Here is a 13676-nt window from a genome sequence, read left to right as displayed (position 1 = left end):
CTTCTACAGAATCCACATTGTATGCGCTGTGCATTTCCAGTCAATACACACAGTGTGTACAATGCAGGTGCTATAAAGTCAAGTATCTCCCCATCAGCTGGAAAAAGTGCATACCTCAAGCTGGGCAAAGTCTGGTGGCCATCCCAACCCCCTTGCTCTCCTCTGTTGCTTTTCTGTTGTACGTGTCTCCTAGCAGGTGGAAAAATGGCTTTCATGTATGTGTCAAAGCTGTGAGTAAGAGGGGTGGTTGCAAAGCAACTGCTAGGAGAAGAAAGCTTATGAATAAGGACCTTATGTAGGTCTGGAGAAATCTGGTCTCAGTTCCCTGCTGTTTGGAAACCTCTCTGAGGAACAATGCATATGTTTTTTCAGTCCCTCCATGTCATAGTTTCCTAATATTAAATAGGGTTAATAATACCTTCTTGTCCTGTTAGGTATGAATACTTTCAGGCAAGGATGATTTCTGCTTAGATAAATATCTAGGTCTCACCAACGTGAGGTTTTTGGGCCCAAACACCTCTAACAGTAACACATTAATCTATTTGTCTTTTCCAGGTCTCCCTACAATCCTCATTTGCACCGTAGCTGAAAGCCAGTGCAGTCCAGCCAAGGAAGGGGGGGATTAACATGGTGTGAAGGAAAAATGCCAGTGGAATCAGATTGGGTTTTCTAGCTATTGGTCATGCTTCTTAGACTTCCTTCATAAAACAGCTGCAGGGAACTTGAAGTCTGCTGGGGAATTTATCGTTGCCCATAATATAATTATTTACTTATTTTTACTGGGTGCTGGCAAGGAACAAGTTACTTTCCATCATCTGTGTCTCCCTTGCAAGAAGGGTGCTGTGGACTTCCACGGACCTGTGCTCCCATGTACCAGCGAGGATGTGGATTGAAAAGACTCAACAGAAGACTTTGGGTCTGACATCAAAGAGTAACTATATGTTCTGGTTCCCTCAGTAGTCTGGAAATAAGATGTTGTAGGGTGATTTTTTGCTCCTCTGCCCCTACCTCGGAAATTTCCAGGCAGGATAAATCCACTGCTGTTTATTGTTACACAAGCAAGAAAAAAATATCCCAGCTTTTGGGGCAAACTTGTCTTTTCTGTACCTACGTGGAACATCGTAATTATTTATCGCTGCTTCCCTGTCATTCCTTGCTGTGGTATGGGCAGGATCCAGTGCCCACTGCAGGGAACTGGAGTTTTTCCACTGATTCCAGTGGGTCTTGGATTGGGTCGCCCTTTCCAGTGCCCAAAAGCTATCAAAGCAATACGTCTGTGCGGGTGCGTGTGTGTACATTATCATGCTAATCAAAACAAAGCAAAAACAAATGCAACTGGAGGGAGCCTATGTTCTCATTCCAGAGGAATTTAAATTGAGCAGCCTCAAACTTTTGGAAGCACATAGATGATTGGTGTTGTGACAGGTGTGACTTCAGCTTTGTGGTTGCTCTGATAAAATGATTAAACTCTGGCAGTGGTTGGAAGAATTAATGAGAGGAACCCATGCCTGTTAGACTGTTTTCCTTTGGCTGCGTTACGAGCAGCATCAAGTTGGTTTTTCTTGTTAAACATATGGCATTATTTTTCAACTGCTTCCTTCTCTTCCAGAATTTGCTCTGGGGAATTGCTTCTTTAAGTCTGCTCTGTACAGTTTAATGTCATTTTCTGAGAAGTAAATTTTATGCAGCTTGAAGGTTTGGAAGAGGGTGGGGTTTAGAGGCTGTTTGTTTTGGTTTTTGTTAATTTGTTTAAAAAAAAAGAGGTGACATCTAAGGTCATCTCTGTCTCAGAAATCACAGAATCACAGAATCAGTCAGGTTGGAAGAGCCCTCTGGGATCATTGAGTCCAACCATGGCCCTGACACCACCATGGCAACTAGACCAGGGCACTAAGGGCCATGTCCAGTCTTTTCTTAAACACCTCCAGAGATGGTGACTCCACCACAGCAGATGAGGTAAGAAATGCCCCGTCTCCAAAGTATCTCTCTTTATTTATTTGTTTTCTCCAAAATCTACTAGCTGGCTGGGACTAGACTTTGCCTGAGAGACGGATGCCCACATTGGGTCTCATATTTACACCTCCCATCTTTATCATGTGGCAGCACCAGCAGTTTCTGACCTGTGCACCAGCTGAACATGAGGTTAGCGAGGAGCTTATGGATCCCTTCTACCCCATAATCACAGTGGGGAAGGAGGAAAGCTGGAAAGAATCCTGTGGTCTGGACTGCCCTGGACTAGTGAGTCCCTTGATTGCTCTCACAAAGGAAAAAAAACCCCACAATCCTCCATAAACTCAGATCTGCATTATCTGGCTTGCTCAGAGCTCCACTGTTATAGACACTAGTTTTCTTCCAGAAGAAATCACGTGCTGGAATGGGGATGGTGTGGTGCATACATTAACCTTGTCCTAAAATGCAGTCAGGATGTGGCCAGGTGCATTTTGGATATGGAAACTGGGAAGTAGTCCTGGGCCATACACTTTAGAGGTAACCATAGACACCTCTGAACAGGATTTTCCTCCTGTAAGCTCCTTTGTAGACCTACACCCCATTACTCTTAGTTATGTCCTCAAGGATCATCTAATACATTTCCTGTTCTACCTTACAGTCCACACGCTTCAGACAACTGTGAGCAGTTGTTTTATTGTCCTCAGCCTACCAGCACCTCATAACTCCTTGCAAGCCAAAGCTGATGCCAGAAGTGAACAGAAAGCACATTCTCGTCTGAAACGTGTGCGCCCACGACGCCTTCCACTAATGAGCACCCTCCCTGCACCCACATCCCACCCCTTTCTCCTTACTCCAGGAAAAGATGCCCAAGTTGAAAGAAAAGCCAAAAAAAGGCTTCCCCACAAATTGCAGGTTTCTACCGGTGCTCCAACGTTGATGAAACCTCAGAAGCTTTTTAAAGCAACTAAGATCTGCGGTAGGAAATCAGAGCTTAGGTCTGCCGTTGGGAGCAGATGCTCACAGCCTCGTGCAGCTTTCCACTCCTCCAGCCCAACGCCTGTTTCTCAGCAGGAAGCACTTGGCAGAGCTGGGGATCACTCAGAGGGTGCACTAAAATCAGCTGTCACGTGCACACATCTGCTTCCCTGGAAGGGTGGCAAGATGTGCTGTCTCTCCAAGCCCAGGCTGATCCTTCCAGAGATCCTGGAAGTGTCACAGTGTGAATACCACAATCTAGATATTATAAAGGCTTCAGAAGAGAGCTAACCTGTCCTTGCAAGAGTCATTGTGTCTCTGATGCTCACTCTGCCTCTGTTCCCTCTCCTATATTTATGTCTATGCACCATCTATCTGCTTCAAAGACTACCTCCAACAGGCTTCTTACAGGTCAGCCAAAAGGAGAAGCCATGACTTACCCCAGCCAAATAACGTGAATCCCCAAAGATACTTCTTCTCTGAGAAAAATGCCATGAAGATGAGGCTGTGGAGATAGAGCCCTTCCACCAGAATCCAGTAGTAATTGGTTGCCAGGAAGTAGAGGAAGAAGGTAACCGCTACTTTACAGCCCACCTGCAATGACCACAGAAAGATGGGGTTATGTGAGGAACATGGTGTGAATTTCTTGTTCAACATAAAGCCATGATTTGCTAAGATGGGCTGGAAAACAAGATGGAGAAAGGAAAAAAATAAATGAGAAAATTCTGTTGCAGGGCTTTTACAAGGGGGACAATCAGTGCAAGAACAGAAGAGATGAACAATTGAGAAGAAAGCTTCCCCTCGGCCTGACATTGTGTCTCCAATAGCAGGTCAGTTGGGAGGTGTAGGGAGGACAGGGCATGTGTGGAGAGATGTTGACCTGATCCTACGCTCCCCAACCCCGCTGATGAGGGGCTCATATGCTTTCTAGGATCCACGTGATTCTTGTCCAGGTTAGAGGACAAAGGGCTGTGGCCAAGTCACCTTGGTCAGGGTGACCTGGTGCAAGTCACATCACTTGGAAGTACAACTCCCTCCTCAGCTCGTGAGAGATATGGGCACTGTGCTGAGGGTGAGTCACCCTATCCTGTCATGGGTGCCCAAGACAGGGTTCTCCAGGGCTGCCTATCTTTCTTCACCGAGTGTGAAGACACCCTAGATGGCTGCTGTAGGCTTTGGCGACTGGTCCTCCAAGAGCAAACTGAAGATGAAGGATTTCATCCACAATGTCAAGGTGTTTTCTGGACAGGCCTGAGCTGCAAGGTGAGAGACCTAGCCGAGACTTCCAGGACACACTGATTTTGCTCAAGCTCCCTTGTCCTTCTGCAAAGTGGGGCAAAGCAATCCTTGTTCCAACATTTCTCAGCCCTAGTAGAGAAAGGCTGCAAAGTAAGGGTGCTGCACGGGGTGGATGGGTACAAAGGGACACATAATGCCATCCCTTGTCACTGTGGAAGTGCTAGGACTTTGGATAGTCCAATTTCACAGGAGACTCCTGACTACCAAACACATCCCACAGCAGCAGCACATCTCCATGCTGCCCCTTACTTTGAGAGGAACACAAACGACTCGCAGAAAATGTCAATAATAAGTACCTTGTAAATAAAATATTTTTTTTTTATTCTGGCCCAGGTTTTACACTAATTCTTTGCCAATCGAAATGAATATGCACATATTATATACATATATATGTATATATATAAAATATAGACACATTTACACCCATTTTCTTTTACAGATGAAGTGAGTTATAATAGAAGGAAGATCAATTAAAAAATCCCCATCCAGGTTTAATAATAATTTTTATATTTACAAAAAGTCACCATCTACCCACACACAGGGAGCGTAAGGCAATAATTGCAAAGCTTCTACTTCACTTGGAAACAAAAAGTAATTAATTAATTGTCGCCTTCATCACTTGTTTGCCTTTCAATTCGGCAGAATGGGAAATACTATTAAATTGCTAATATTCAAAGAATGAAATATATTATCCCAATTATTCCTTATAATGAGTCCAGCCCGAGGAGAAACAGAAAACAATGCGGTAAAACTTTTTGTGTTCTTTCCAAAAAGGGAATGTTTTGAAGTGTGGTGAGTGCTCCAGCCAAAGACTCACCCTATTAATGAAATGGATCTCTGAAAAGGGAAGGAAACACAATAACAAATTTCCATTTGGGAGGGACTTGGATACACAGTGGGACACTTCATATATGTTAATTTTATGTGGGGGTGTTGGTGGCCAGGTCCCTGGTAGTAGCACAAGCTGTGAAAGACTTGAGAAGCCAAGTGAATACGCAGGCACAAAGTTTGTTGCCACATTGCGAGAGCCACTCCACTAGGATGTTCGAGCTAGCTCAGATCTTTTGTGTGCATTGAAGGTAACCCTTGATCTTAGATACTAAAATCTACCTCGTCTGTCTCTGCAGCATCCAACAGGTCATGGATGATGAGCTATCATACCTAGGATCCACCACGGGAAATTGTGATGAGACCAATGACAAGGAGAGCAAACAACTTCAGCAGGTGGGGACAACTTTGAAACCTGAGGATGGGCTTCAAACCCTTGACTTGACTGGCTGTGTTGACCATACTTACTCAGCTGACCATAGATGGAACCTGAGGTGACTAGACTGAATGGAGGCATCTCCCTTGTAGACATCTGCTTTTTGCAGACGAACCCTACCCTTCCTTATGATAGTGCATGATCCCTCCATTGTCCCTTCTAAAATGTCTGTTTTCAGAGATGGGAGTGATAAATGACAACAGGAGCAGCCAGCTACGGTTTGCTGCAAAATTAAAGTGAGGTGAGATGTCCACTGCTGACCTTCCTCACAAACTACCTCTGCTCTGGCTCTGGAGTCAGGGCTGAAAGCCTCCCAAGACATTTTGAACCGTGGCTTTGCATCATCTGGACTGTCAGTCTGATGGCACAGATGTTACAGCACAGTGATGCCTCCATGGGTCATACAGAGAGGAGCTCCAGGTGGAAAATCAGCCAATTGCATGTTGTGGTGGGAAAAGTACGTGCTGGAAAAGTACACTGGTGTGCCTTGTGCTGCGATAACCAGGGGAGTTCCCAGAGCCATACACTTGAAGGGGCATCAGGGGAATGTTGAAAATAGTAGTTGCAGATGGGAACTAAAACCTCAACCTTGACTTTACCTTTGACTGCCATGGGGAGCAGCTCGTCCTTAGCTCTGAAGCTGGGCAGTCCCTCTGGGCCAGTGGATTGAGGAGTGGAAGGGATGGGGAGAAGCTGTGGAGGGTGAGGAAAGGTGGGGGGAGATGGTGTCCCTCAGTAGGGTGGAAAATCATCCCGAAAGAAGCAAGGTGTTGAACAGAGAGGACCGAGGCATGAAGCCTGGAGAACTGGCTGCTCTGGTGATACTCACAAACTGTGATTTATCTGCTGGAGGTGCTTCAGTAATGGATTTCAAGTCTTCCTCTGAGATCCGTTCCATCTCCTCCAAAGCTGACCCAGAGTACAAGACTGCGTCCTTCACGAAGATGCTCACAGCTCTCAGCATGAAGGAGACAAACAGGTGCATGTGGATGTAGTTTCTAGTGCAGTGCAAACGTCTGGAGGAGGAGACAGAGAAGGGATGGAGTAGTTTAGCCCATCTGTTGGACAGACTCAGGGTCACCTCTGCTTCTGAAGAGCCCCAGCTCCTCCCATTAGCCCTGTGCCATCACCGGGAAGCAGTGCTGGTTCCACTAGACACTGGGTCATTAGCCATTAGAAGGGGCTGCCCAGGGAGGTGGTGGAGTCACCATCTCTGGAGGGGTTTAAGCAAAGCCTGGACATGGCACTTAGTGCCCTGGTCTAGTTGCCATGGTGGTGTCAGGGCAATGGTTGGACTCGATGATCCCAGAGGGCTCTTCCAACCTCATTGATTCTGTGATTCTGTGATTCTGTGGGTGTGCAGCCAACGTGCAGGGCGTGTGCAGTGAGCGTGCATCCAGTGTGCAGTGTACACTTAGGGAACGTACATCTGGTGTGCAGCGTGCGTGCAGTGAGCCAACAACAGCCGTGCAGTGTGCGCAGGGCATGTGCATCCCTGTGTGTGCATGATGAGCACCTCCCTGGTGTCCAGCGCACGTGCAACGAGCGTGCATCAGACGTGCAGTCATTTTCCAAGATGCACAGACAGAAGGCAGGATACATGCACAGCGCTCACCGATACTAACGTGTGTATCCTGTGTGTGTCCCTTTCACTGCTAAATCCATCCCTCCAACATATCTGCCCCTCTCAGGGTCAAACCCTGCACTTAAAGACTTCACATTTAGCTGCACTCAGTGCAGAGGAAATGGGCTACAAAGGCTACAGAACTTGTGGCCACTAAAAACCTTGCAGAGGTTCTTGTAAACTGCTTATCTTTGTGCCCGCTCCAAATCTAGTAGCAACTATAGTGGTAAGTATATGGGGTAAGTAACAACCTGGTGTGCTGGGCTGTTATCTGTTTGCCATCAGGGACACCATCCTTTGCTTGGTCATATTGAGCAGTTTCTGGGCTCCACCCCAGCAATGGCAGCAATGACCCCACAAATGCTGATAGGACAAGAGGACACAGCCTCAAGCTTCGCCAGGGGAGGTTCAGGTTGGACATTAGGAAGAAATTCTTTTCAGAAATGCTTATTAGACATTGGAAGGGGCTGCCCAGGGAGGTGGTGGAGTCACCATCTCTGGATGTGTTTAAGAGAAGACTGGACATGGCACTTAGTGCCATGGTCTAGTTGCCATGGTGGTGTCAGGGCCATGGTTGGACTCGATGATACCAGAGGGCTCTTCCAACCTCATTGATTCTGTGATTCTGTAAAGCGCTTTAAGATCCTTTCGGGGGGAAAAGCTGGATGGTACGATGTGAATGGGTTAGACCCATATCTGTGAGGTGTGTTTTAGAAAGAGTCATCCTGCCTTTGGGGAGAAGGAGGAACTAACTGATCTGCTGGGGTTCTGTTCTGTCCTCTATAGCTGTGTTGCCTGTTTAGACGTGTATGACTGTTAATTGGTTTATACTCTCTTAACTCCCCATATCCTATAACGGAAATGGGTATTTTTTCTCCTTTAGGGGAGATTGTCACAGTAACAACAGTTGTTTCCTGTGCTATTATAACACAAATTACACCAAGTGGAACTGCTGAGTTATAAATGAAGATGGGCTTTGTTCCCTGGAGCGAATCCAGAGAAGGGCAACGGGGCTGGGGAAGGGTCTGGAGCACAAGTGTGATGGGGAGCGGCTGAGGGAGCTGGGGGGGTTTAGTGGGGAGAAAAGGAGGCTGAGGGGAGACCTTCTCGCTCTCTACAACTGCCTGAAAGGAGGGTGTAGCGAGGGGGGTCGATCTCTTTTCCCAGGTAACAAGCAATGGGACGAGAGGAACCGGCCTCAAGTTGTGCCAGGGGAGGTTTAGATTGGAGATCAGGGACAATTTCTTCATGGAAAGGGTTGTCAAGCGCTGGCACAGGCTGCCCAGGGCAGTGGTGGAGTCCCCATCCCTGGAGGGATTTAAAAGCCGTGTAGATGTGGTGCTGAGGGCCATGGGTTAGTGGTGGCCTTGGCAGTGCTGAAGTAATGGTTGGACTCGATGGTCTTAAAGGTCCTTCCCAACCAAAAGGATTCTATGATTCTATGATTCTATGATTCTATGATTCTATGATTTGAAATGTACTCAGTGAATCTCTGGGTCATGTGTTATGTGGAATAAAATCTGGCTTGGTCTCTGCTGCTGCTTTGATCCTTGGGACAAAGACGGTCTAGCACAGTCGCCCATGTAGTCTGGGCTGTAAGTGAAGTGCTCTGACTACGTGAAGAAAGAGAGAGCATGTCTCCTGAAACTAGGGGTACTCTTGCATACACGGACATTAAATATTTTAACAACATTGCCAGTGTCCAGTGGGAAATGAAACAGGAGGGAAAGGGTTGAGAGGACAGGAAGGTGGTGGCAGGGCTGCGTTCTGGGACTACATCATGTGAAGTGCCTCCAGGAGGGGTCTGCAGTCCCCTTTGGCTTGTGTGTGTGTCACAGATTCGGGTGCTGGGATGCTCTGCTATCCAAGCAAATCCCCCTGGCCTCCTTTTGCTCACTGCAGAGAGGTCTGAGCTCTTTTAGAGCCAAAGGCCACACATTTTATTCCCAGTGGTATGTGTCTGGGGCTTAGCTCGGGCTTGCACGGTGGGAGCTGCAGACACCACGTGGCTGTTTGCTGTGTGGAGAATTTCCCTCCACAGCTGTTGTCTGAGTCCTGCTGTCTGCTAGGAGAAGACACCGCTAGCCACCGAAGGAAGGCAAATCAGGGGGTTGGGACTCGGCACCCAGCTCCACCTGCAGCTCACCAGGTATGGTTCCCCAAAGGACAAACTTCTAGCTGTGAGTGAGACCTTTCAGCCCTCCCCTCCCCTGGTCTCTACAGCAGCAAGGAGATGCAACAGCCAGGTCTGAGGGCTGGAGGGTGTGCATTCAAAATGCTATTTAGGGGTCTACATCCCTTGGCAGGGGTAGTGGAAAGGGAGGGCAGAAAATTAGAGTTAGGAGGGTGAGTGGTCATTTTTGGCTCCCCAGGTACAGCAGCAGCATGGGGAGATTGCAGGAGTCAGTCTGCACTTTTACATGGCTGAGGTCCCCTTCAACTGGTCTGTCCTTCATGAATATTTGGGTTTAGAGTAGAATTAGCAGGGTGGGGGTCAGCCTCTTCTCCCAGGCAGCTAGCGACAGGACTAGAGGACACAGCCTCAAGCTGCGCCAGGGGAGGTTCAGGTTGGACATTAGGAAGAATTTCTTTTCAGAAAGGGTTATTGGGCATTGGAATGGGCTGCCCAGGGAGGTGGTGGAGTCACCATCTCTGGAGGGGTTTAAGAAAAGCCTGGACATGGCATTTAGTGCCATGGTCTAGTTGCCATGGTGGTGTCAGGGCAATGGTTGGACTCGATGATCCCAGAGGTCTCTTCCAACCTCATTGATTCTGTGATTCCCTTATGAAACCTTAGCTATCTAAAAAGTAGCCATCTAAAACTAAGCCAGTCATCTGCAGGGGTGATAGGGACAGAAAACCTTAGATAGTCTTCCAAGGGAGACAAACCTCTTTCTGGAGATGCCTCTCTTCCCGTTTGCTACAAAGAGGGTCTAGAAAACTCCATTGCAGGCAAGCAGAATTTCAAACATCCCACCCACCATCCCCCAAGAAGTTTGACCTAAGTGACACTAACACTGTGTGTGCCCAGAGCACAGATGCAACCTCTTGTGGCTCGCTGAAGAAGCACATGCCACCCCAGTTTTATCCTTTAGGAAAGCCTAAGGCTTTTCCAGTCTAGTGACAACTTGCTTAGGTAGAAACAGAGCCGCCTACCTGAAGTATCCCAGGATAAGGACAGCAACTGTGAGGGATCCCAGAGAGATGGAGTATCCAACAGTATAAATCAAATAGAGGCGATCAAAGACCTCCTGCAGTACAAACGATGGAAAAAATAGCGTCACATTAGAACGCGTCCTACTGCATTGTAACAACCGTGGTAGAAGCACAGAGATTCGGGCTATCGTACCTGCTGGGGGTGTACAGTTCTGGGTCTGGGAAACCTTTAGCAATCACACTTGATGTCGTCTTTTTGACATAAGAGCAGCTTGGACAGCGATATTCATCTTTCCTAATGACCTGGGGGAGCCGGGATTTTTGCAAGGGACTAGTGATGGAGTTGGGTTAATCCCACGCCTGGGACTTTGGTCTGCCCAGGGAGGTGGTGGAGTCACCATCTCTGGATGTGTTTAAGAAAAGACTGGACATGGCACTTAGTGCCATGGTCTAGTCGACAGGGTGGTGTCAGGGCAACGGTTGGACTCGATGATCCCTGAGGTCTCTTCCAACCTGGTTGATTCTGTGATTCTGTGATTTTCATCCGAAAGGAACCCAAAGCGCTTTACAAACCCTCAGACAAATCCACAGATCACTTGGCAACTTTTGCCTGAACAAAATGCCTACTGACCTGGGATTTTTGCTGGAACTATAAAATTTAATAAGGCTATGACATACCATTGCTGAATGACTGATGTCCAGGCTGGTGGAGTGTCAACCCACCACAGACAACATGGGGAGCATATACTTTGGCTGCGGGATATGACAAAAAATCACCTGCATTTATTTTTCTTGTTTAAAATCAAAAGCAGCCCATGACTGTGGTTATCCAATCCAGACACAACTTTAGCTTGCCAAAGTCCCATTGGAAAAGGCCCTGTCACAGGAGAGCTCATAGTAATTAATCCTGTAGTAGGTTTTAGTTCTCTCGGCTCTCTATATTTTAGAGTTGAGCTTAGAAACCCTGAGCTTTCCGTTAAATATTGAGATGCTTTTCTTCATCCTGTGCTGGGGCATGCAGTTTAACTCAGGAATTACTGAATATCTGCCTAAAAAGGGTTAAAACGCCTGCTACCATCCTAGCTTGTACTGCCTTTCATAGTCTGAAATCAGAAATAAACCCCAAAGAAACCAACCAATTCAGCATCTTTCTCCTCTCTCCCTCCTCCCGCCTTTCCCTCTCCCCACCCGCTGGGTTGCAATAACATTAGTAACGCTAGGCTCTGAATGACAGCTCTGATTTTGATTTGAGGCTAGAAATGCTGTCCTGGAATGTGAAACCTCAGCCCTATTACATCAGAATCCCCAGATATGTGAATGTTTCTTTGCGGTTTCCATCGGTAGAGTGGTGTGCTTGCCAATATTAATCCAGCGCGTGTGTATGTGCGTATTTTTATATATATATATATATATATAAGTCTCTATATCTGTGGAGGCAGCAGGCACTAAAAAGCCAATGTGAGCAGATTCAAGAGCTTTAGGGGGACAAAAAAAAGCTCTTTCCTTTCAAAGCCTGGTGCACTTTTCCCACTGCCAAGCTGGAATCCTCTTTGAACCGGAAAACATTTGCCTCCATGGTGAAAATTTAAAAAAAAAATTAAAATCCTACTCCAAGTTTAAGATTCTTGGTAACTCGGCAGTTGTGAGGTGTTACTATGCTCAGACGAACAAAAGTGTCCCTGAGCCCCATTCAGAAATTTACCCGGAAAGATCCACGTTCCTATCGGACAACGACACTGTTGTAGCAGCAATGGCCTTGGGAAGGGCCTGCTCATTGGCTGGCAGGACATGTTTGGAGGCTGTGGTTAATTCCTCTGATTAACCACAGGGCCTCTTTTTGAAAGGATGTTGAGTCAGAACTGCCAAGACATACACATGTACGCATGCACGCATGCACGTTGGTGTGCTTGCTTGCAGACGTAGGTGCCACAAATCTTACCCAGTGTCATGATGGGGAGCCCTCAGGGAAGGTGATTTTTTTTGGATGGGGTGCTTAGGTCCTTGGGGAAAACCTCAGGAGCAGAGGGTTGAGGTTCTCCAAAAGGCTGCACAGGGCAGCCCTTGGGAGGGCAGCTCATGCTTGGTAGTTCCCAGGAGTGTTTGTCCTCAGGAATGGTGAAGCCTGGATTTACCCAGGAGGAAAAAGAAAACTCTGAAGGCAATTCCAGGTCTCACTCATCTCCTAGCACAAGGGAGGTCCCAGCTCAGTGGAAACCACAATGCTGAATCAGGAAAGATCCTCCAGGTAACAAAATATTGAGTCATCTGCCAGCTGAAACAACCACCTCCGTGGTCTGAGAACCCTCTTTTTGGAGCTGAGATGGATGGGAGTTTAAATAATTCACAGAAGACCACAAAGGTCATGTATGGCCAAGCCATGGACACAACCTGGACCTCCATAGTCTTGAGACAGTGCACTACTTACTAAACCATCCTGCTACAGCAGGAGCTCTACCTAATGTTTCTTTTAAATCCACCCTGAAGACAGACTGGCCATCATTGGTCATCCACTGACCTGTTGGAAGAGACAACCCACCGTGCAAAAATCTGGCCTTGCCATACCATGACACCCTGGTTTAAAAGGTGTGATACTTCAACCAGTGTCATTTAATTTGAAGTAATCCTTCACTGTTTCAACTGTTGACACATGTGCACTGAAAAAAAGAAAAGCTGAAAAAAAGCTAAAGGATACCCAGAAGGACACAAACCTCAATATCTGTGATTCTAGGGGCTGGGATTACCAGCAAAATGTTGTAAAACTCACAATGAAGTACCTACATTAGGGTACATCAGTTTCAAAACTGGTGTCCTTGAATGTTGCCCTCTGCCCACTCCATCCCATGCCCTGCTGGGATGAGTTAATGATGTGGGATGTGATCACATCATTAGGTGGGATGGTGTGAAGGTGTGGGATGGATCTAATCCCCCCTTTCTCCCAAGGAGATTGCCTCTTGCATCTGCCATCTCCCTAAGGAGTACCCAACTTGTCCCTTTCCCCTGTCAGCAGAACCTGCAGAAGAATGCTCTGGAGGCCTTCCCTTCAAATGGCTGAGCCAGTCGTGGTTGCTTCTAGAGAGTGCCAGGAAGGATGAGGCCCCCTCGATGTGGCTGAGCTGGTTTTGTGGTTGGTGAAATGATTTCCCATCAAGTCATGCACCATGCATCCTCTCTAGGTCATGCTCTGTGGTGGTCTCAGGCACTGCACAGCCTCAGGGTGCTTCCTTTCCCTCATCCTCTCTGGTCACACATTGCAAAGCTCCACCAAACCACAGCCATCTATACTGCATAGCCAGGTGAAACGATCTGCCCACAGCGAGCTAGTCCACCTGATCCTGCCTTCCCGACCTCACTCCAGCCATAACTCAGACTGACAACAGACCAAACCGCGAAAAATGTAAGTATTATTTC

General features: G+C 47.2%; 1 protein-coding gene across 2 annotated transcripts in view; it reads right to left on the bottom strand.

Annotated features, from left to right (window-relative positions):
• PTH1R (parathyroid hormone 1 receptor) overlaps positions 1-13676 on the bottom strand; it is a 124511-nt gene that overhangs the window by 12693 nt on the left and 98142 nt on the right. For both annotated transcript variants that reach the window (XM_068405309.1, XM_068405310.1), the window contains 3 exons: positions 10269-10363; positions 6318-6504; positions 3366-3519 (listed from right to left, as the gene is read on the bottom strand). In XM_068405309.1, coding sequence (XP_068261410.1) covers positions 3366-3519; positions 6318-6504; positions 10269-10363 — 436 coding nt within the window. The remainder of the gene's footprint in view (positions 1-3365; positions 3520-6317; positions 6505-10268; positions 10364-13676) is intronic.

The sequence above is a fragment of the Nyctibius grandis genome, chromosome 7 (genome assembly GCF_013368605.1).
Source record: "Nyctibius grandis isolate bNycGra1 chromosome 7, bNycGra1.pri, whole genome shotgun sequence".
Taxonomy (NCBI): Eukaryota; Metazoa; Chordata; class Aves; order Nyctibiiformes; family Nyctibiidae; genus Nyctibius; species Nyctibius grandis.
This window is presented reverse-complemented; position numbering and strand designations above follow the sequence as displayed.